This window comes from Amblyomma americanum, chromosome 10 (assembly GCF_052857255.1).
Source record: "Amblyomma americanum isolate KBUSLIRL-KWMA chromosome 10, ASM5285725v1, whole genome shotgun sequence".
Lineage (NCBI taxonomy): Eukaryota > Metazoa > Arthropoda > Arachnida > Ixodida > Ixodidae > Amblyomma > Amblyomma americanum.
In genome coordinates this window covers 117,934,897-117,959,215 of record NC_135506.1, presented here as the reverse complement: position 1 = coordinate 117,959,215, position 24,319 = coordinate 117,934,897, and the positions used below count along the sequence as shown (strand labels likewise).

The 24,319-nt window shown below is 45.2% G+C and overlaps 1 protein-coding gene across 1 annotated transcript; it reads left to right on the top strand.

Moving 5' to 3' along the window:
• The first annotated feature begins 5,405 nt into the window (after nucleotides 1-5,405).
• LOC144108661 (endothelin-converting enzyme 1-like) lies at nucleotides 5,406-23,880 on the top strand. The gene is made up of 11 exons (XM_077641840.1): nucleotides 5,406-5,520; nucleotides 7,230-7,360; nucleotides 9,899-10,033; nucleotides 13,012-13,350; nucleotides 14,791-15,042; nucleotides 16,441-16,716; nucleotides 17,252-17,476; nucleotides 18,140-18,298; nucleotides 19,539-20,024; nucleotides 20,896-21,099; nucleotides 23,710-23,880. Exons 1-11 carry the CDS (start codon nucleotides 5,406-5,408, stop codon nucleotides 23,878-23,880), a joined length of 2,493 nt encoding a protein of 830 aa, XP_077497966.1.
• Nucleotides 23,881-24,319: the final 439 nt, after the last annotated feature.

Below are 24,319 nucleotides of genomic sequence, written 5' to 3'. Positions count from 1 at the left end.
GTTACCGAAAGTTGGGCGTGGGTTTTTTTATTCTACAGACATCAAATCTTTTTTTAGGCAAGAACGCGGTGGCTACTCAGTGTGTGTAGAAAATGAATCGAACGTTGCAAAGGAATCCCAGTTAATTGGGGACGCGTTCTGTGACATTTCGCTTGCTGTGCTACTTAAAAAAAATTCACCCCGCGTGCGTAGCGGTATGCTAAAGGAATATTGTAAAAAAAAGTTTCTAATATTGATCTTTGAAAGTGCAGAATAACTAATAACTACGAGAATCCGAAAGCTGCTCGTTCAGTTCATCATGAGCAATTTCCTGCTCCAAGAAACGAATCCAAAAAGTTTTCTCCATCTCCCGTTGAATGTTTGAAGACCAATTGAAGTTTATCTTTTCAACAGACGACTACGTTTTAATAACGGAGGATTGTTTCACTTACGAAGCTTATTTATTTACGCAACGATAAAAAAGGATAATACAGGTACGCCCTATGCTGGCTGTTATCGAAAGTACTGAATGAACTTTATTTCCTCGCCATAGCGAGTGGAGATTGGCACTAAAGGTACAAATGACCTGACGAAAGGTCTAAGTCCCCTACAGCAAACAGTTTCGACAGCAGTGATAAAAGAAGGAAATACATATAAATGGCAAAAGTACAGAATTTACACAAGTACAAACATATTACACTTGTAATACGCACTACGCAGCCACAATGCACACATATCACAACTGCACTGTATATATTCATTTTGTGACGGGATGTATGTATATACAAACAAGCCGAAATGGAACAGAATGACATTGGTCAAGAAAAGAAAACATCGGCTAGTAGCAATGCGGTTCGCGCATTTTTGAAAGTGCCTAATAGAGCGCTAAAGTCTAACAGTTCCTCAACCTTGTTTAATATTTCAGTTGACTGATATAAAAAAGTTTGCTTCCCATAATTTGTTGTTGTTTTCGGCTTGTGTCAGATGTTTCACCGTAGAAGGTGCCGAGATGTATCTGTATTGAATGTTTTAGAGAATAATCTGTGTACTCTAAGCAGAAGCTTCTTATAATAAATTGTGTCTGCGCGAAGAAGTGAATAACGCAGGAATAATGGAGCGGTTTCTAGATATGCGTAACGGCCATTGTAATTGCTATATATACAAAGAATGCGTATTTGTAAAAGAATTAGCTTGTAGTTCGTTGTTGTTGTTTTTCCCCATACCAAGATCCCATAGCAGAGCTTTGAATAAAAAGGGGCATTGTATAACTGTTGTTTGAGCCAAAGAGGAATTAGCTGGTCTATTCTTTTAATAATACCTACGGATTTCGAAAGATCATTGCATAACCTGCTTATATGTGAACTCCACGATAAATGTTCATCAAGCCATACACCTAAGAATTTTTGTTACTTAACGCGTTTAATTTCCGTGTCATTAAATATAATTTAATGTCACTATGCATGTTTTTGTTACGAGGCCTGAATAAAATGTATGTTGTTTTTGCTGTATTTAGTTCGAGGCTGTTTTCGCTCAGCCATTCTGACAGACGATTTAGATAAAAATTTGCGCTGAAAGCAAGTTCGGAAATGTCACTGGGTGTAAAAAATACATTGCTATATCATCGGCATACATTGCCATGTCTGGTGGGTCAGGTATTCTTACAAAGTCATTTACGTATATAAGGAACAATAGTGGGCCCAGTTTTGAGCCCTGAGGTACACCTTTTGTTAAAGGCAAAATGTCAGAAGAAATAGAGTTTACCTGCACAAATTGGCATCGATTCGTTAAATAACTTCTTATTAAATCACCAGCAATGCCGCGTATCCCGTAGATTTGTAATTTTTGTAATAGCACTTTATGATCAATTGAGTCGAAAGCCTTTCTTAAGTGTAAAAAAAGTCCGAGTGTAACGTGTTGTTTTTCAATGTTTGCGATTCTTTTATCTTTAATACTAAGAAGGGCTTGATCGGCCGACTTATGTTTTTGAAAGCCATATTGGCAGTCTGAGATCACATCGTGTTTAACCAAAAATGACCACAGCCTGTCAAATATCACTCTTTCAAAAAGCTTTGAGAATATATTTAGGACAGCTATTGGTCGGTAATCTGAGACTAGATCCTTCGCGCCGCCTTTGTGAATTGGTGTCACTCGTGCAGTTCTTAAGACCTCCGGAAAAATTCCTGAAGATATTGACAAGTTAAGAATATAAGCTAGAACTTCACTTATCTCGTTTGAGACACACTTAATCGGCACCGGCCGATTTCCGTCAGGTCGGGGCGAGGCACTACTTTTCAGTTTGTCTATTAAATTCCGTATCTCTGCGTTATCTGCGGGCTCCATGAAAATAGTGCTAGTCACAGGGGTGATATCGATTGCATGAGCCACACTTTCATTACCTGCTCTTCAAGCACAAGATCCAGCTTGCAGGAAACTATCGGTCTTGCTTGTTACTTGGCTTTTGTCCAGATACGTTGTTCGTGACCTGATACTTGACTTTCTACTTGCTATTTTATTCACAACATCCCATATCAGTTTCGGCTCATTGCGTATGTCTGAGAAGAGCTGTTCATAATACTCTTTTTTTAGCTTTTTAACAACAACATTTTTTTAACAGTACATTCCTTTTACTTAAAGGCTGATTTGAAAGAGGGATCCCTGAGGTCTTGTTATTTACCGTTTCACTTTGTAGGGCCGTGGCGCTTTCTTTTTTCGGTTCGTGAGCAGGCCACCGCCACGGAGGAGTAGAGTCCTTGCAAAGTGTGCTGATTTCTTCCAGTTGATTAGCACCATATAGAGAAATGTAGATATTCTCGCAATGGAAAAAAAAACAGCGCTGTATGCTCGAAACGAAATTGCTACAAGTGCGGCTTTCTTATTACGAGAGAAGGCTAATACTAGGTGCTCCTTCGCGCAAGAAAACGCCAAGGACATTAGCAGGCCGTTCAGATTATCTATTCCAGGGGTTGTCAGCAGCTACAGCCTTTCGCTACAGCCTTGCGTGACTTGAAACACAAGTTCAGAGTGCCTGCTTGTCAAGAGCAGCAGCGTTATCAATTTTTTAAGTGATTGTTTAACCGACGCTTACTGCTTCAAAGAGATGCAACCGACTACTCTGATGCGAGACAGTGTAGATAGGTGGCAGTGTAAGAATGGTATTGTATTTATTATCTCCGACAAAGCTTGAGTATTAAAATGTGAGTAAAGCACTATTAATCATTAATATCAAGTTAAGTCGATCACTCCTGAAAGTATTTCTTCATATCCCCCTTCCACCTAGTCTCTCCTCCACTCCTCTCATCACCGAGAAAAATTGGTTTGGTTTATGGGGGTTTAATGTCCCAAAGCGACTCGGGCTATGAGAAACGCCGTAGCGAAGGTCTCCTGAAGTTTCGACGACCTGACGTTCTTTAACGTGCACTGACATCGCACAGCACACGGGGTTCTAGAATTTCGCATTCATCGAAATTCGACCGCCGCGGCCGGGATCTAACCCGCGTCTTTCGGGCGGGCAGCCGAGCGCCGTAACCACTCAGCCACCGCAGTGGCTCTACCGAGAAAGAAAACAGCCAGCCTCGTCCTCCCTGTTTTCACGATTCCGCTTCACCGCGCATCACGATTTCCTCTTTCGCGCCTTCGGACACTTGTGGTGGCCCGTTCTCCAGAAGATCCGTTGTTGGCGTTGGCATCGTGATCGAAAAATAGCGAGCATGGCTCTGGCTTGTGGTCCCCAGATTGTAAACTAGGAGGCAGATGGGCCGCGTAAGTCACGTCATCTTGCGGCGTCATTACAACCTGACCGTCGGATACTGAGCAAACTGCCCACCATAGCAGGTCTGAGATAAGAGAATGATTGGTCGCTCCCGAATAGCAACCTGGACTACAAAAGGCCCACCGCTGGGAACAACTGCCATCGTAGAACAGTGGCGCGCCGCTTAACCACTGCACCACTTTGCCAGGAGGGGTATCAGGACTCCTAAGGATCTATGAATGTAAAGTAGAAAATGACCTTTTCATACATGGGAATTTACCCATTATGTTATCGCAACATTTGCCCCTATGGCGAAGCTTAAGTGTCCCCTCCAATATTTTTGTCTGTGCACTTTTCGGCCCGCTAAAGCCTGATTCGCCTCTCGCAACCCTTACTACGCCAGCGGACGCCAAACCCTAGAGACAATTAAGAAAGCTTATACCGATACCTCTACTCTTCAGCGCGTTGCACGAGCCGGAGTATCGCATCCGCAAATAGCTCTGACGCTCTGTATACGCCAGCTGTACACGCCGACCGAGTAGGGATCAACACTGGATGGACGATTGGGGCTCGAGGTAAGAGGCAAACGGTGCAGGTGACGGTACGCACCAGTTCCCCGGCTGCGTATCATAACAGCGCACACGCGAAACAGGCGACATGTCTCCATGCCACCAAGCAGTCTGTGTGTCGAATTCATAAGTCCTCCATACAAGCGATCGTTCCGGTGCAAAAAATCAGTATGTTTCCACAGATGCAAGGAGTTTCGTTGCAACATTTGCCATGTCCACGGCGCTTTTGTGCTTAAGGTCTAAACTATGGAATGGTTATCAAGAAGTGCTTTCGGTTTTGACGTCGCTGGTTCGACTGGAGACACTGGAAACAAATGTTGCATTTTTATTCCAATTTTTTCAGCGATAACGTGCATGTTTTTTGTTAGTTCATAGAATATGCTGTGGCCGTATTTTCTTTGTATTCACGGGGTACTACACAAAATTCTTATTTTGTTAGGCTAGAACATATTAAGAGTGAAATAAGGAGGAGGCTGTGTTTTTTTTTTCTCGTCAGCTCCTTGTTTCGTGCGGGATTAATCAGTTGTAGCAATGAGCCAAACAGCTCAGACAAAAATCCAGTTTCTTATGGGTACTGTCTTTTATTTTGGGTGGTTTCTTAACATGCTTTCTAATTTACACGTTAAAAATGCCGATGTAAATTGAGTGCCTTTGGCTAATCATGATATAATGAAGGAGTCTTTTTCGTTGCAAAAAGTGAATTAGTTGAGTTCTATTCAACGCCCATCAATTGCCACAAAGATCCAAGGGCCGACGTTTACTATGAACAAAGCTGTAAGCGTCCTCCGTGTTCCCATAAACGAGCGAATGCAATCGTCATTCATCGTTTCTAGGTGAACTTAATTACATGATTTTGCTTTTAAGATTTTTGGTGTCTTCAAGTGCTTATCGGTACTTGAGATGAAAATAATAAATTCAGCGGCTGTGATGATTGCAGTTATGTCCAGGTATTTAAATTTTATTGCCCAAAAAGATGCATGCAGATAGTGGGAGACAAAGAATCGCATTAATTTCAAACTCATGGGTTTCTTTAATGTGCACTCAGAGGCTTTTTGCATTTCTCTTGCATCAAAATCCAAATGGCACATTTATTGCAGCCAGGTACAAACATGCTTGTCTCGCAGGCAGCACTCTTCAAGGGCACGACGACACCAGGATCGAACATCCTCAGGACGATCGTGCGGGGGCCGGCGAATTCCGAACACTCGAAAAAGGAACATAAAGGTAAACCTACTCGTATATACACAGACTGGAGGGCTACCAGAGATACCATACACGGTTACTTTTCGTGCACCGGTGCGCGTCTTCCAATACCAATCCTTGCTGCCACCTCTGTTTGATTTACATTTGTCATGTTTGTTTACTATGACACTCTAAATTTTGCTTGCGTGATGTGCATAGGAAGTTACAATGCTGAACATAAAATAACTTATTCAAATACGCTGACTTTGGGCAGCCGCTCTTGATATTAATAAGCCGCTTACATTACCTTGACATAATCATTAGTAATTTTGTTAATATATTCAGGTAAGATGTTGACGTTCAAGAAACGTGGTTTCAGAAAAGAATGCCAAACATGAAGTGAGTAAAATATCGCAGATAGAATGATTCTTTAACTCTGCGTTCAGTGAACAAAGCGAAAATAAGCACATCAGCATCATGTTCTCCTGGTCGCGCCAGCAGTTTTTTGGTCCCATATTCCAGATCCTGAGTGTCCGCAAATTCATAGGAGTTTTCGAGTGCCCAGCGTAAGCCGGTGCCCGTGCGGTACTAGAGCTGGTGCCCAAAAACGTGCCCACGCACACTCCGAGTTCTCTTCGAAGCTCGTCAAGTGGAAACTTCCACTTTTTCTTCGAGCCCTCCTCGTCCTCGGCTAATCTTTTTATGAGGAAGAAATAAAAATTATTGATTGATTGATTGATTGATTGATTGATTGATTGATTGATTATGTCAGGCAGAGTGGCTCCGCCCATCGCTATGCAGGGTACGAAGAGAGTAATCCTACTTATTTAAAACGTTACAATGGCGCGGATGAGACTAGTTTAACGTGGTAACTTTTAGTCCCAGGATATCGGGAATACGTTTGAGTGCAGCTTGCTTGATGAATTTGAAGGTTGTGCACGTCGGAACATTTGCCATCATAACGAACTAATACAGTCCGGAAGAAAAGTCCCTGAACGACGTGTTTCTCAAACAAAGCTGATATATCTACTATTAGCTGGCGGCTGGAGACGAGATTGTGGACATTTTTAAAGAACGAAGTTTTGTTCTCTCATCTTCACAAGCCTGGTCTCCAACCGCCGGCTAATATTAGACCTATCGACTTTGTTTGAGGTACACGTGTTCCAGATACTTTTGTATTCGACTGTACATTGTAAGATTGATCGGGGCGACACATGCCGAGAAACGCATAGCCGACAGTGTTTCTGCAACATTTCGCATATCCCCATCGGTAGGGGATTGAATTAATCAATTGCATGCTAATGCTACAGCGGAGCAGAGTGCTTAGGAGTTTCTCCATTTCGTTTCTTCTGTGCTTCCTTGAGGCTGCATCCCTGAGTCTAAACACATATACATTAAGACCACATATCGTACGCCGGTTCACATTCTTATAGTATACATGAGAAGAGCACCATATGCCCTGCTGAGTGCACGATTTTTTGAAGCTCGGGTCAAACCTGCTCGAAAAACACGTACATCGAGAAATGATAAGCACAATGTAGAGCTCTGGTTGTCTTCTCCTTTCGGTGTTCGTCTTTTTTGAGCTGATATACCAGAGTATGAGTGCTTACGAACTAGACAAGTTCGACGTCCTTACAGCTGAATACAAAAGCGATTCGGCTGAGGGAATTCGTTAGAGTCATGAGTCTGAGGTGCTGTGTGCATAGCTCCACCAACAACAGCGACACCATTTTCCTTCTCAATGAACGCAGCGCCAAGTCCAGCCAAGAACAGCGCACCCAGTACACCACCGGAGGCACCCTCTGTCCGCCCAGCACCCACCCCGTCGTCAACCCTGAGGGCCTTCGAAGGGGTCGTATCGTTTTTTGGGCTTCGGTCAAAGGTACGCGTTAACGACAAATAGTTGGCGTAAAACATGCCGCGCGTGTTGGTAACTAGACTCAAATTTTATTTCCAGCCGCCGTTGTAAGGGCGAACATAGCGCAGTTTCAAATTCGTTACTGTCTTCTATAGCAGGCAGGCCGATCGAGGCTCGTACATCAGTTAGATAGTTCGGCCGGAAAGGTGGTGTAAGATGAGCAGGTCGTCCGGCGCCGGCCAGCAAGACGCCCAGTTCATTCTATTCACCCCAATGTAGCCACAGTGGCTGAGACGCCATTATCTGCTCTAGCAGGTGACCAGTAGTTTCGTCCATTAGCAGAACGAGCTGCCACGGTGTCGTCTTTGCGGCACTCGTTGTCGAAGCAATCAATGACAGTGAGTAAAGGCAGAAATTACTAATTGCTGACTGCTGACCCGAAACATGCGGGTTCGATGCCGGCTGCGGTAGTCGAATTTCGATGGAGGTGAAATTCTAGACGCCCATGTACTGCACGATGTCAACGCACGTTAAGGAACCTCTGGCGGACGAAATTTCTGGAGCCTTTCACTAAGGCGTCCCTCATAGCCTCGGTCGCTTTCCAATATATTAAACCGCAATAGACCAAACCAAACTGAACAAGCTAGTTGGATCCATCGTGTTCTTTTTCTAGTTCTATAAATGAGGCCTTAGCGTTCCAAGTTGGCGCTTTTGCTCAACTAGGATGTTTCATCACGTCGGGTCGACAATTTAGTTGACCGTGAGGTGTCAGGAATGATAGGCCCTTTCACTTCACCACCTGTCCACCTGTCACCGTGGCCACAACTTTACAGCTGCCCCTGGCAATCCGGCTTGATTACATGTTCAAACTTTGAAGTTGCGTGAAACAAAAGTCGTAGGTTTGCGTGTGACGTTTTAGGTTTAAAGGAATTTTTTGTTGGCTGCTTCAACTTTGTTGACGAAATCTCTGCTACTCTCATAAGTTTTAAGTTATACCTGCAAGTCTCGCAAAAGTGACGTTGCATATGGTTCCGTGACTGCCTCGTTCGTGCTCTTAACAGAAGTACTCCGAGAACGCACTTCCACTGTTGAACGCATTTACATGAAATAAAAATGCTAAAGCCCCTTTGTAGCTCTATTTTAGCTTGCTTTAAAAACTTTGCTATTCAATATCAACCTTAATGTTGTCGCAACAGCGTGCTTCATACAGCTCGCAATATAGCCTTGGCACAAAAACATGCCTTGTTCTGCAATTTTTTTATGAAAAGTCTTTGACACACCCCAAAAAAATGGACGCGGGTAAGACCTCCAAAAAATCTGACCCTTAAAGGCTCAAAATTTTCTTTCCCGTTGAACAAACTGCACTATGCTGATTATTATCAGGCACGTTCAGGTGTGTAAATTGGCAGAATTGTGAAGCATTTTACGTTTCTCTGAAGTTTGCGCCTTTTCTCTTGCCTGAAAATGCTAGAGTTGCGAGGTTTATCGTAGTAAAGCCAAAAGTATTCCCGTCACGGCTACTGGCATGTTCCTCGGGAGCTGGACGTGCCACTCTGTATTCAGCTAGGCATTTGTATTCAGCTAGGCAGCGCACACTGACCCCTTGGCTCCCTTCGCGAATGTCAGTCAGAACACATAGCTTGAACGGTGGTAATGGCCGAGTGGTCTTACGCGTAGACGCATCGTCTCTGTTCTTTCGTTTCCGACGATAAATGGCGCTGGTGGAAAAGCTTTTGCAAAAATTGTTTTCCGAACGAAATCAGCGCCAAAAAATCAAGCAAAGGCCTCTCCGGAACTCCAGGCGCAAATAAAGAAAACACTCCACCATATGCGCGAAACTTTCTGTGCCCGCGGCCCTTCGAAACGCATGGAAGCTGCAGATTCGATGGGTGCGTTCGCACTATCGATGGCTACGCAGCATTTCGGTGCAGTCCTTCTCTCCCCCCCGCCCCCCCTGCCCGACATTACGAAAGACAAGGGACCGCAGCAAATCTATGAATGCCAAGCCGCGCACTGACCTTCTTTGCAATGCATGTCGCGCGTAATCCATTCGTTCCCAATGCGCCCCTCAAGAGGAGACCTAATGGTATCTTTGAGCCGGACATGTCTGGAAAATTCTGTAATTACGCTACACGCTTCCAAGTTTATGCGTGGTCTGATACAGAGCTTTTTAAGCGTTTGCAACTACACGACTCACTTTCTAAGAAAAACAATTTTGGTACAACAGTTTTCACAATATGCCCAAAACAGCACTCTTGACAAAGGAAATTTCTGTAGTTGTAATAACCAAAATAGAAAATACGAAACATATGTATATACAATATAACAAGAAGCATGCTTATTAAATTCGCCAACAGTTTAGGCAAATGTCTTAAAAATGAAACCTGGCGCAAGCAAACTTCTTACCTTTTGATGATATTTGCGAGAAAACTTGGAAGCAACCTCACGTGGCATTGCTGGCATTCATGCCACACGTGTACTCAGGAGGAAGTGGGCGCGGTAATAGCTAAGGAGGAGGATACCACCTTTCGTGCAACGTTGTCCAACGCGTTTTTCTCGCAGGGAACTTCTCATGTTCCTACGCCGCAAGCGGAGCCTGCCGCCAAGGATGAAGATCTCTCAGTCTGCCTCCTTCCCGAGGAAGAAGTGAAGGAAGCCCAGGCCTTGTGGCAGACCACCTGCAAGCTTCGAGAAATGGTAACGAATATCTTCTAAAGCTTGGATTCAGCGGTGTCGTTCCAGCCCAGCTGGGGTTCAGTGCTGTCGCTTCCGTCCAGCTGGGGTTCAGTGGTGTCGTTCCAGTCTGGCTGGAATTCAGCGGTGTCGTTTCCGTCTATCTGGGATTAAGTGGTGCCGTTCCAGTGTACCTGGGATTTGTTGGTATCATTTCTAGTCCTCCTTTGGTCATATGTGAGTTGTCCTACTAGCCAATCGAGCTGTCAGTCAGTTCATTTCAGCACATTAGTCGAAAGAACTCTGGAGCAATGCCTCATTGCAATCACGTAAAGCTTCGCACATGAATATGTCTCTAAATAAATTACAAGGCAAAGAGAAACGAGGGCCATATATCAAAATGTGTACTTCCCTCTACCTCCGCAATAAATATGTAAAGGCAGGCCCTCAAATCATCCCGTTCTCCCGAAGGATCAGCCAGCCGCAGTGGCCCCATTTCGATTGAGGCAAAATGCCATACGGTCTGTGTGCTGTGGCATCGTCTGGGCACGTTAACACAATTGTCTAAAATAATTTTGAGCTCTTTTTTATGGGGACACCGCATAGCCCATGTAGCCAATATTAAAGTACCATTATATTACAAAAGGCTCATCACTAGAGCTTGCGGTTAAACAGCGCTATGAAGACAACAAATCGAACAAATTTTGCTTGAACGAATAAGAATGCAAAGAAGAGAGGTAGTTTTTAAATGAAGAGAATTCTCTCCTGCCAGTTCTGTGTTGTAGTAGATTAGCGCTAAGTTTACAGATGAGCAAACTGGTGGTCAGCTCCCCTATGTAAATGCGACTTCATCGGGTCTGTTTTATTTTGCATTCAAAGTTACTCAAACAAGACTGGCACAAAAAATCTCCTTTTTGTTGACCACTTCAATGATATTAATCCAAAATCATCGTTCAGAAACCTATGAGACGACCAGAGAGCGTAACTTAAAGGCTTGGCTCAGTGCTCTTGATGGAGCTGAATTCTGCCATGCCGTCTAATTTGCTCGCTAATAGGCTCACAAAAGGCACACACACATACATTTTTTTGCGAGTGCACCACTTGTATAGGCGCCTACAAGAGTTTTTAAGGTACGAAGAAAGCAATAATGTTCAAGTTCCTCTTGCCCAGACTGGTCGGTTTTGATTGAGTTCTGCATTGCATAGGTAGGGCACGAAAGCGCATTACATGTCGATCGTTGAGTTGCAGCACGTTTAGGCAAAAAAAGCTTTTCCGAAACATTTATGATTAGGAAACTTATATGGCCGCAATTGCGCTTGAGATCTCGACCTCCGTATTATGAGACGGTCTCCAGACAGCCCTAAAAGCCCACAAAAAATTGCCAGTCTTTACAGTCTTCCAAGACTGTAAAAATAGCAATAACGTCACATTGCCTAGAGTCTTCTCTCAAGAAATAGTGCCCGCATCAGTTGCAAGATAGCTTTCACAATAAGATGAGCCGATTTTCGGTGGCTGGGTTCCCTTGCTCTGTGTTGGTTACTGTTTGCGAGACCCTCCTTCAAAAACTTAAGCACGGAACCCGAAGAAATACCGGAGAAGATCGTTTCAGGACACAGAAGCCGCTAGTTGTGCCTTATGTACACAAGACCTCGCACAACGTGAGGAATGTGGCCAACAGGTATGCCGTGAGAGCCGTATTTTCGGCTCCTTACAAGCCGGAAAAGTTGTGCCCCCGAATCCGAAACTCTAGAAAGCAGGGTTGCCAGATAAAGCACGACACTCCGTTTATCGAGTGTTCGGTAAGAGTGGTGTACGCTGTCTCCTTCATTGGTGGGAAGTTTTATGTCGGTCAGACTGGCCACTGCATCAACTATCGTTTGGGGGACCATGCCCGACATTTTTCAGACTTAAAAGATAAGAACGCATATTTTGTGGCGCACGTAATGAGCTACGACTGGTGTGAGGCGTGTTTAAATGAGACGAAGATAAGACTTCGCGTGTCAGCCTGGAGGCTTTCTACATAAAGAAATTTGGCTGCAGGTGCATCTGTACTCCTTCTTTCTCTTTTATTTTGCCTTAGAGTTTAACTTTTTAGATTCAGTTATCATGTAATTTTTCTTTTTCTTTCGTGATTTTTGGCTGTTTCCCGTTTCTGCGAGGCGATGTTGCCTTTGTTCACTTTCTCCTCCATGTCACCTTTCTCTCCCTTTGAAGCTTCACCCTACATAAGCTGCATCCTGGCTTCAGTAAAAATTGTGTTGTGAGTATAGCGCTTGTGTCTCGTCGTCGTTCGTCTTTGTGATTTGCATGGTTTTGGAGCTAGGTTTTCTCTAATTCAAATTTGTTTGCTTTTATGGGGTTAACGTCCCAAATCTTCTGGGGCTGAGGGACGTCGTAAAGACTGCTGGATAATTTCCGGCCACCTGGTTTTCTTTAAAAAGCTCTGACATCTTACAGCACACGGAACTCCAGCATTTCGCCTCCACTGAAATGCGACCACCGCGGCTGGGTTAGAACACACGTATTTCGGGTTAGCAGCCGAGCACCATAACTACTGAGCCACCATGGCGTCTAGTCGGCACATTGTATACCTGCAACTTGTGGATGCTGATGTTTACGCTCCAATTGTATACCTGCAACTTGTGGATGCTGATGTTTACGCTCCAATTGTATACCTGCAACTTGTGGATGCTGAAGTTTACGCTCCAAACACCTAAAAGTGATTCCATAGTACTACCTTCTGTAACCGTGGAAGGTGCAGTATTTGTCAAGTCTGAAGATAACAGGGGCTTTTCCTCTAATTCATGTATTGTTGTTAATCTAGCGCCCATGATGTGTGATTTTCTGAGTTTCAAGATTCAAGTGACTTAGACGTGTGGCGGTGAGTTCAGGATCACACAGTACGGCACACAAGCAATTACATTAGGCTTTACATTTTACAAAAATTGTATTTGTGCCAGGTATCAAGTTGATGCCACGTGTGTTGTCTATCCTCTCCGCAGATGGGGCCCACGACCCAGACGTCCCCTCACGGCTGGCAGTTTTACCTGAAGGCGCACGGCGCCTGGTTGGCGTTCGCACTCGGCGCAGGTGTATTTGTGGCGATAATGTTGGTGCTGTCCATGTTCGCGCGTTACCGCAATGCCATTGTGACAGCGCAGAAGATCTGCCGAACCGAGGACTGCGTGATCCACGAACAACTCCTGCGCCGAAACATTAACTGCAGCGTGGATCCGTGCCACGACTTCAGTGCTTACGCATGCTCGGCATGGAGCCCGTCCAAACAGTTTGTGAGCTACGCCACGGCAACCACAAGTTACGCCATTGAAACGTGGTTCAAGGCACGTGCATGAACGCGGTCTCTTATCTCTTTAAAACGCATATTCTTGCAAGTTGTAACGTTTTTGAGCGTCTCATAGGCTTTTTTTTATCACTTAAGAGTGGGACCATTGGAAAGCTATTGTCGGCTTGATAGTCGACAAATTTCAATGAACGTTTCTGACAGCGAAGAAAATGAACTGCTTTAAACTTCCGCAAATTGAGACTCAAAAATATTTCAGCAATGCCGCGGGCAAATCTTAAGCATGATGTCACTCTTCCTGACACCCTACTACACGAATCATCCCTCGCGGAATTCCATATCATGACCACTCCTGGAAGATTCTCACGGCTAAGGCTGTAAAGCCGGATTGCAGAGACTGTTCACTCTGTTCCACTTTTTAGTTGCTCTTTACTCCTTCTGACGAGCCTGACTACTGAAAAATAACAGGTTACCAATACGGAAATGAAGTGATTTACATGTATGTATCATTGCAAAACAAAAAAACAACTTCTCGGTCAGTGCTCGGGTTGTCCGCTCGATCCCCGTTTACGTTCTCTTTTGTTTCGTGCTGGCGACTGTTTCTCGTCTAAGGCTTCTCGTTCCTCGAGCCCCCCCCCCCCCCCCCCCGTGTTTTGCTCCTCGTCGTCACTCCTGGAAACGGCACCTGGTGCCTGTCAAGTTCTTGGAAGGCCCAGCTGCAACGTCAACTATCTTCACTTGCTAACAGGCGGGCCTCGCTGGCAATGGCTGAGAGAGGATTCAGTGTCTCTTTCAAGGTCGTCGCGCTCTACTACATCCAACTTCTTCCCACTTCCGCTATCCTTCTGTCCGGCTTCATCTTTCCGAACCCCTTCCCACTTACAGCTGTTCTGTGACAAGTTGCGACCGCGAGACTTGGTCCCTACAATCCACACACACAGAGAAGCACGCATATTCGCGGTGCACTTTCCGTCCGCTCTCTGACGCGGTTGAGATCTACGCACAATATGCGCTATTGGCCGTTGTTTTACAAGTGAAATTTGGCTTAGCTGAGTACTGAGAGCGAAAAAATTCCAGTGTCGTGTATTTTGTAGAGCCTGAAAACGCACAAAGCGATGTAATCGGGGTTCAGTCTCTCTCAATTGCTCACAATAACCTCCTGGACGAGTGGTGCTAATTCTGGTAGACTGATATCTGGTGCGTATGAATGATATTTGGTGCGTATAACATGGCAGTCTCGAAGAAAATGGCAATAAAATTTCTTAATGCGACATCAAACATGCACCGTACTCAGTCCTTAACCTATAATGTTCAGGCATGCCCTTTGAAGGACAACATGTACTAGTAAAGTGAGCTAGCACCTGGAAACAGATTGTCGCCATTTTCAGGGCTATGTCCAGTTAGCATCCGTTAAGAATATTTCATGCAGTATCCACGCGGAACCCTAACCCTTTCGCCGTTCGGTTTGTCACCGCTGCAGGGCTTCGAAACGCTCCTAAGCAAGGGATCCCAACTGAGAGTCACAGGCAGGAAGGCGCTGGCCATGTACAGAGCCTGCATGGACGCAGAGCGCATGGGTTCCACTGATGACACCGGTATGGCGGACCTCAAGGAATTCATGCGGGAGCGCCGCATCCCGTGGCCCGGAGAGCCCGATGCCAGAGCGAGTCCATTGGGCATCTTCCTGGACTTGGCCTTCAACTGGCAGACGCATTTCTGGTTCCACGTACAGGTGCTGTTTTCACAAATTGTGGCCTTGACAGCACGGGGCATTTGGAGTGGCGCGTGGCATATCAGGTCTAATGTCGCCAAGGTCCACGTGGGCAACGAGAGATAAAGCAGGGGGGGAAACGGGTAAATGTCGACCGCTGAGCGTTCTTAAGTGGGTTGCAAATAACACGAACGTTCATTGCGTAGAGTACTTTGATATGGGGCCGCCGCGTCCGGGATATCATACAGTGACCTGGGACCCAGCAGCTCAATGTCAAATCTGCTAATCTGCCGCAGCTTATGTGGCATTCAACTTGATGAATTGGTAAACTTAAAGCTTACAGCAGACACCATGAAACGCAAGAGGAGCCTTTTGTCATGTAAGGTTTTCACCAGAGAACGGAAGAATTGTGGAAAAAAATAATGAACCACGAATCTGTGCCATTTCAGTCGCACGATTAGCTATGACAAGCATCTAAGGACTCATTTGCAACTTTTGGCGGTTACGGCAAATAAAATTGCCTATGCAGAGAAACATCAATTTTCGAAAATTTTTTCGTAATCCACGAGTTATATCCCCTTCCGTGTTAGAAAATTATAGAGAAATATGCAGTACAAATTCAGGAAAGGACAATTTTTAGTGCGCGGTGACTGAAAATTTTAAGCAAACCATGCTAGTGATGGTCCCGGTGCTGCCGCATTCGTATCTTACCGACGATCAAGAACCACCATTTCAATAAAATGGTTGTTAGGGCTTGTTGGCACAGGAGCACCACAACTGTGTTCTCATTTTCTCTGTTCTCTTGTGCTGCGCTGTGCATTCTTCTGACACCATTTTATTGACGCTATTAACAGAAATTGCATCTTCAGCTGGATCCCATGAAACATTTCTCTGACCAAAAGCAAATTGAAATGTTGCGATAAGTGAGGCAAACCAGAGAATAAGATTTAAGGGCCTTTTCCTCATCTTCCCATTTTCTGCGATTGCTAGCAGTGATTACTTTGACGTCTCTTAACGACTGAATTCACTGAATCCAAAGACATTCAGGAGTGCAATAGAAGTCTTGATTTTTGTGTCCACAGCTGCGTTAAGTTCTGAAAGTTCTGGAAGTATGAAACGCTCTCATTAAAATGTGCACACTGCGGTTTAAGATAAGTCTATCAGTATTGTGTAGAAAAAAATACCTAATAGCCTTATTGCATGCGAGTGCGCTTTATGAAGCTGTCATAAATTCTTTCTCGCTGGCAGTTTTAGTCATTGGGAGGACTTTACGATGGTGTGAGCTGTGATTACTGGTTAACTACTAGAGATAACCGAAAATGTTATAAACTTCAGAAATAAACGTACCAGCTTGCACGTCTGTGCCATTTCTGGTTTCAATTGCCGCGGGCCAAATTTAAAAACTCTCATATGCTGCAGGCGCGGGAGAATCATAGCGGAAACCGGAACGCGCTCATGCTTCGCTCGGGGAACTTAATGGTGTTCTGGTCCAAGTTCCAAGAGAGCCTGATAGCTGAGCGCGTCTACTACAACTACTACATGAGCTACTTCGAGGCCTTTGCTGGCGTTAACGAGTCGAAGCCTACTGAAGAAGAAGTCGCGAAGACGGCGGCAATAGAATCGGATATCCTCGGGCGCTTCATGGAGGTGCTGATTCGGAAGAACAAGGCAGATGATTTAGAAAGAATTGTGAACGTACGAAAAGGAAAGCAAGCGACCAAGAAAAATACCCCGAACTCTTAATATTCTTATAGGCGGCTACGTCTCGTATGTTCTTGGTTTTGAGCCGAAAGAATATTTAAACACATATGCTGTGAAAACTATCATGGCATGAAAAAAACAGAGCTATCTAGGCTAATTTCCTAATGTCTCAAGCCCATAAAACGACGCATGTATGTAGTTATATGTCATGTAGTTGTATCTATGTAAAGTTTTTTCTGTAGCTGCTTGCTCAGGCCATCCAGTGCTGACACTTACCTAACGGTCCCTTCTATTGTTTCCCATGCAGGGTATGTGTAGAAAGTAGTCATTTAATACGTCGTGCAAAGGGCTATTTCTAATTATTTCTAATTATGGTTTCGTAAGATTATTTCAATACCCGCAACATCATACCACCATTACAAAATAGAGAAATGTCACGCGACAGCAGTGCATCATGACGCAAGCTCACAGCTACACACTCAAAACCCCTAAGAAATAATATTTCCTGACCCGACGGGCCTTTACGCAGACTCCGGCTGAATTCCCTCTGTCGGAGATCGAACGCCTGACGCCGAGTATCAACTCCTCCGAGGGGTTGTCCGAGATCGGCTCTCACGTGGCGTTGTGGCCCGATTTCGGTGCTGGCGACCACGTCCTGGTCGAGGACACGGCGCTTCTCACCACGGTCGACCACCTCTTCGCCAAGTACAGCCGACGCGAGGTGGCGCGGCACATCGCGTGGTTCTTCGTGCAGGTATTCAGTCACTTGATATGAGTCAACAGTGCTGCAAAGTTTTCGGGTCTGCAGGCTTACGGGGAGTCAAAAGAGATGATTGGAGGACGCAGTCAAACTTGACGTCCACCTGGCGACATATATGTTTGGATATAATTTTACAAGAGGTCTACAGATCGTTTTGCCTGAGGGATGGCGTATTTCTGTCAGTAAAAATGTAAAATAGTCACAACGACATGTATACCTCAAACTGTTCCTCTGCAAGCAGAAAGGTGAAATATTCTCTTCGCAAGCTGCAAAGCCCTTTTGTTGACTTAGCCATTAAAAGCACGTACTCTTCTATCACCACCGCACTCGTGTTCACAAGCCCTTCTAGAAAATGATGGTGGCCATTTTGCATCATTAGGGAATATGCCAAGGGCACACTAGTCGCTTGCAGCGAAATTTGCGCAGGTGATGGGCACATCATCGTATGAGATGCAAAATATCGCATGGTATGATTTCCTTACTGGTGTCGCTTTGTCGCTTATGTCCGGTGACATTGTGACTTTTCTATGTGATGACGTAAATTCATTCTTGACGGGGACAACAAGATATCGGGTAAACTGGGGGTTTCATCAGCTAGTGCTATAAAGAGATTGGGACACAGAAGAGTGCAGCCGCAGGACCGGTTTTGTGCCGCAGGTGTTCGCCCCACTTGGAAACATCGAATTGCTAAAGAACAAGTTCGGCGAATTCGATCGCGGCATCAGCAATCGGCCGGTCTTCTGTGCCACCGAGGTTGAGGCATCCTATGGCGTGCTGATCAGGTTGCTGTTCCTGGAAGCACTCTTCACGTCAAAGGTTAGCGTCATGATATTGTATCTTAAGGCAGAGATGCTTAAAACCAGCAACCGTAATCACATTTGGATTGTGTAATAACCTGAGAGGATTTTTGTTGACCGATGCTCACTTATATATGGTGGTATTCTGGAGTTTAGTGTTAAGAGAAAGAACGGGCAACCATCCGTAATCTCACTGGCTACATGAATCAGATATGCAAATGACTCTGGGAGCAGGGAGGGCTAATTTAGGCGACAACAAAACTGTCACTTGCCAAGCTGCAATGTGCTTTACACAATAAAGAACCTGCAAAACGGTGTGTGTTTTAAATTCCACGCTTCCATTTAAGGGGAGATGCGGGTATTAAAATGAACATTTTTATTATTAATGATATCGTAATGAAATTAGATGTGCATATGTGTTTTATTCTTGTTCTTAAAACATAATTAGTTTAGTATATCTCAAACACTTTGTAATTCTCCTAAAAGTCATCTAAGCATGACTGCTTAAAACTCTGCGCTGACGAACATTCGTAGCGCGCACTACTGTACAAATTCTGGCACATCTTAACTGATATGCCCTGAATTAAAATGGCAGCGCAGTATATCATCGCAATATTATGATTTTCGATTCAACCATGTTGAACACAAAATCTGTTTTCCATGCAAGCATCGATACTTCAAGCATGAGTAAAAACCATTTTCGGCTTTTTTTTTCTTTTTCTGAAAACTTACCTCCGCACTCATAGTATTTTTCATCATTCATCCTGGATGCTAACCTAAATAGATTTTATTGGGCAGGAACTACAGGCTTGGTTGCGTCTATCGGTCATTTTCCTGAATAAAAGCTGTCATACCATGACTCTCAGCCGTGGAATAGTGCAGCTCTTGCACCTCTTAAAATGACAGGAAACCAACTTTTCTTCTTGCATATGAATCCTTTGTTACAACCTGTTGTGGCAATTAATTTTCAAAATACCACCGACCATTTACTGTCTTCTCATGTACCGCGCATCGTTTCTCATTTTTTTCATACATTAGCTGCGCGCTAAGCGGTACCGGAGACATTATGGAATGTGTGCGCGAAGTCGTTTTATAGGAGGGAGGAGGTATTCAAGGCTATATTCTGCAATTTTTTGTAACACTCACCAGTTGACGGGAGGATAAATGAATGTAGCATACTTACTGTGCGTTTACTGGATTTTGGGTTGGTTCAGGAGCAAAAGGTTTGATTATTTTTATAAATGCATAAATTTTCAAAGGCCCGCTCGATTGTGGACCGCACTCTGGAGGACATCACAGAATCGGCCAGCGAAAGGTTCGCCACAGTAGCCTTGGGTAGCAATTCGTCCAGCTCCAACGCTTCCGCCGCCGCCAAGAGCAAGCTGGACAAGCTTCTCGTCTCTCTGTGGCCTCCCGACTCGCTGCTGAAGTGGCGTGCCCTCAGCGAGATGTACAGCAACTTCGCTCCCGCACAGGAGTCGATTGCCCGCTACTGGGTGCACGGCCACGAGCGCCTGAGGCAGCTCTCAGAGCAACGGCAATACGCACAAGCGCTGGCGCAGCGAGCGAACTTCCTCATGCCACTGATCCGCTACGACTACCTCCGCAACGTTGTGTCCGTGTCCGTGGCGACGCTGCAAAGACCACTGTTCTACCTCTACGGAACGCCCGCCATGACACACGGTGGCCTGGGATTCACATTCGCCAAGGAGCTGGTCAAGGCCGTGGACAGCACAGGGCTCATGGTGAGCGGTGCATTGCACAGGCTTCGCAGATCGGCGAACATATACGACCGAAATGTTTGCATAATGAGCTTATAATAAGTGTATCCTAGGATATGTGAACATTACTGTCATAAAATAGGTGGCGTTCTGGGTTGAAACGCTTGTAAGTGGAGAGGTGCACCAGAAGATTTGATGCTGGGGTGAACACTTTATTTAGTATACAATTCGAAAATAGCATAGACACATAGTTAAGCGCAAAGAATAATGTACCGTTTATAACGTAGTAACGACCCCATTAAAGTAAAACAAAGTAGTCCACGCTTTGCGCTTCATTTTCTGGGAAAACATCGGTTCCTCCCTTTCCGGCTAAACAGTCTTTCAATACCGTCAATGCAGGCCTCGTCGATATGTCACTCTCCATACCAATGATTTGGCTACAGCGCTGTCATCATTTGCACAAAAGAACACTCCTATCTGAACATATTGGACTGCAGGAATTTTCACGAATCCTGAGTAATTTCACGAAGTCGGAAAATAAACTGGGCTGCTAGTTCGTTATGCCTCGACCATTAAAATCCGCTCGAAAGCAGAAAAAGTTTCCTCGCGTGAAAGGTCTTATAGTCTTATACCTTCTTTGAAACGCCACATTTTTGGAGATTCGAGCTAACATTGCAGGAATCGAACTCATCCTAAGGCACGTCTGGAATCATCCTGCAGGGGTGTTCCTTTTCTGCTTTATCGAACTAAGCTTTCCGCGGTCGGTAACGAAGCACGCATCTGACTTGTCAGAGGTATGGCTGCTGCAGCCACTTTGTCAAGGTGAATGTTGATGAAGTGACATCAAGGAGGCACAGGGCTTACGACTTGCGCTCCTCACCCTCTGTGCTTCTAGGTGGATCCATCCGGCCGCATCAACGATTCGTGGGTGCCGGCCGAGTGGCGCGAGCACACAGCGCAGAGGGCTCGCTGCCTTCCCTCCGGCGACGACATCTTCCCGGAGGTGCCCGCACTGCGCATCGCCCACGATGCGTTCCTGCGGAGCCGCCGTCGAGAGGCGGGTGGCACTCGCGTCTCCCTGCTCTGGTCCGACCAACAGGCACGCCCTACTTTTGCCGCAGTCAATGCGATATCCGCGAATTCAGGGCTTTCTCGAGAGTTTGAAGTGCCACCATCGGTTTATTCCTCCGTTAGTGAAAGCTCTCGACCTTACTTGATGGTCATCTGGAAATGAAATTTAATGCCTTTGTTATCAAGGATTATTATCGACCTGTGGCAGGAACTTGGCGCTTCCAAGATTGTGCCCTTTGTAATCATATCAGTGTGGGCTGGCCCCTGTAGCACCTGATGCCCTAAAGGGGAGGCTGGAAAGGGAGGAAGTGTATAGTGACTTTGTGGGGCATGACTTACTCGTAGTGCCCAGTTCATTTGTTTGGGAAGCAAGCAGAATCTCATCTGGGGATGGACGAGAGGCCGCGGAAATTGCCTGTGGCATGCTAATACGCGAAGGTTAAAATATGCAGTTAATTGCTGTCCTGAGAATAAGCAAGCGGGCAGAACAGCATTTGCGATGTTTAGCCTGTCTCCTCGGTGCCATCTACGTAGCAAGGCGTGCATTCGGAGTCGGGACAAAAGTAGCTCGGGTCACGAGCCAGCAGCCCTCTGCACGGATGGATGCATGACGACCATGAAATTATTCGTGAACAAAGCCGAGGACTTGCTGAATCTAACCGGCGGCGTTGTGCCTGTCAAAACTATGTGCCGCAAGGCGGAAGAAGGACGAACTTAGCTAACTGATGAACGGAGAGTGGCGGCTGCCGAAAGAAGGACAGCGGATAGAACGACAGTTGGTAGAGACACCGCTGTGTGCCTCTGACGAACAGTGAGGCGCAATAAATCGTATACATAGTGTTTCGTTCCGTTGTTACAGGCCGAATATAGAGATGTGTGGAACCAAACTTCTAATGATGCTGGAGGATGCGAGATGAAGTTGTTCAGCGTCACTGCTTTTCCTTTGGCGAATGTGGCAGAGATCATTTTCTCCACTCGCTTTCCCGCCTTCTCATCTCCGTTAATCTTTCTACTAGAGTGAGACACATACGGCTCCTTCTCGCCACTCATAACCTAAAGCAACCAGGTTTGATCTCGCCGCATATAGTTACACATTTTCGGCGCCTTTGTTTTCTTGCGATGACAGACGATAGAATGCATCTTGCATGAGTTCTGCCAATCGACTCGCCGCCATGGCTATTAACGGCGTTTCGTTGATGACCACGTAGAGCGAGTAAAGTATGCCGGCCACGTCAACCGCGCTTCGATGGAAGCAAAATCCTAAAGGCTGCCCCGCTCTGTGCAGTGCAATTTCGCTTTATTATTCCCGCGTGATAGAAATTAATCCCGAGGCCCCCGCTCCACCATCTAAATCTCACTTACCTTTTAATTGCTTCATTTATTGCTTTCCTCATGACATATGGTTGAGGTGCCTTGATTTTAAGTGTATAATTTTAAATACTGTAAGCTTGAGCTTTAATTGACAACAATATTTATCGCTTCGATTATTTATCTATATAGAGACTTGGTGAAACCAAGTGTGGATGTTACTTTTCGTGTTGAGACGAATGATCTCTCATATCCAAAAACATTATTGCCAGAAACAATCCAAGCTGCCGTCAAACAGCAGAGCGCCTATTATCGGAGCACCATTGTCCTTATTTGAAGGCGGTTAGCCTGTCATATTTGCGCATCAGATTACATCGCATTTAATTAGGTAGAAGTGTTAAGGAGATATTTATATTTATCTTAAAGCCCACTGTGTTAAAAACGCTTTAACTGTCTTTTGCAGGACGGCAGAATTTTCAGGTCAAAATTTCGAACTGTATGGGCAACTGCCAGAACCCAGTAAGAATAGCTCAGATAATACGATCGGCGTAATGAGAACCACTAATGCGAAAAGCGTGTTGCTCTCCCGTCTGTGTCACTGAAAGCACCGTTAAAACCTTGGGTATTTTTAAAGGCACGCTTTGAGGTTTTTTTTTTTATAAGAAAGAGGTTTTAGTGATCAGACACAAATTGAAACTCGTCATAAAGAAAGTAAACACTCAGTAGCTGGCTTACTTTGAGTGTGCAATTTAAATATAATTTGACCTGCTTTAATATAAAGGGCACTGACATTTGAAAGCACGTTTAGTTTTTTTGCATTTAGGCTTCTTCGACAGGCAGCTGCCGCTGTAGATATTCGATCCTCAGGAATATATTACTAATTTTTTATGAGGAATCTAAAGCTCTCTATGGCTATTTCATTCCCGGTGAACACTTTAGCCGCACTGTCAGCGAATGAGTAGTAGATGGTGTGAAAGAGCGAAGAGAGAGAAAGAGGCGCCGCAGTACTGACCTGAAGAATGATTTGGCCATCTTGGATTATTAAACGTGTGCCTATATTGCACACTATACGGCTATCTTTTAAAGTCGACTTGGATCAAAACATGACTTCCCAAACCAAGACTTACTCCCGACTGTTCTTGCTCGGGATAAGAGCGCACAAAACATTTAAACACTACTACTGGTTCTCGCCAACTCTTGCTGTGTGACATTGATGAAAACGTGACGATTTAAATGAACTTCCTAATCACTGGTCGAAAATGGATGCCGGTTTGATCTAGCCGCAGATATCCGCGTCCCTTCTTTGACGAGTTTCCTTTGTCACACGCAGGTGTTCTTCATCACGGCGTGCTTCAGCATGTGCGGCCGCAGGGGCTCTGCCGGCAGTCTGGGAGGAGACTGCAACAAGGCGGTCAGCAACCTATCGCCTTTCGCTCGGGCCTTCCACTGTCCCAGTGGCTCACCCATGAACCCGGAGAGGAGGTGCACCTACTTCGAATGACCCGCACCCCTTCACACCGAGAGCAATGCTCAACATCTTGCCGCGCTTAAGTAATCCGTTTTCTTTGTGAAACCTGTGTGCACATCTAAGTAGGACTTCTTTACAATTGACAGCGCGAAGCCACTACCTTCGCTTGTTCTCAGCTGTTTCCTGATATTGGTGATGTAATTCATAGCTAGTGCGCTGGTCTATTTGAACTTTGCTACTGTACACATTTGCATCTAGGCGTTGTTCTGCTCATTGTGGAATAGCACAGACAACTTGTAAAGCGTTTGTGAGAAAACGCTACTGTGCTGTGATTGTGATGATGATCACAATAGGGATGTTTAGTGAATGTCGCTGGTCAGGACCTGTTTTCCTGTGAGTTCCCAACCGAGCTCCTGGTTTTCTGCCTTCGGTTCGCCTGTTACAGAACTATTGTGTTCCACACTTTTCTCTT

What these genes read in the sequence shown, in the direction of transcription:
- LOC144108661 (XM_077641840.1), top strand. Translation starts at nt 5,406, where the DNA reads ATGCTTGTCTCGCAGGCAGCACTCTTCAAGGGCACGACGACACCAGGA. An exon ending in CCTGCAAGCTTCGAGAAATG is followed by an intron (nt 10,034 to 13,011) that starts GTAACGAATATC and finishes TCCTCTCCGCAG; the next exon opens with ATGGGGCCCACGACCCAGAC. An exon ending in AAGCACTCTTCACGTCAAAG is followed by an intron (nt 18,299 to 19,538) that starts GTTAGCGTCATG and finishes AAATTTTCAAAG; the next exon opens with GCCCGCTCGATTGTGGACCG.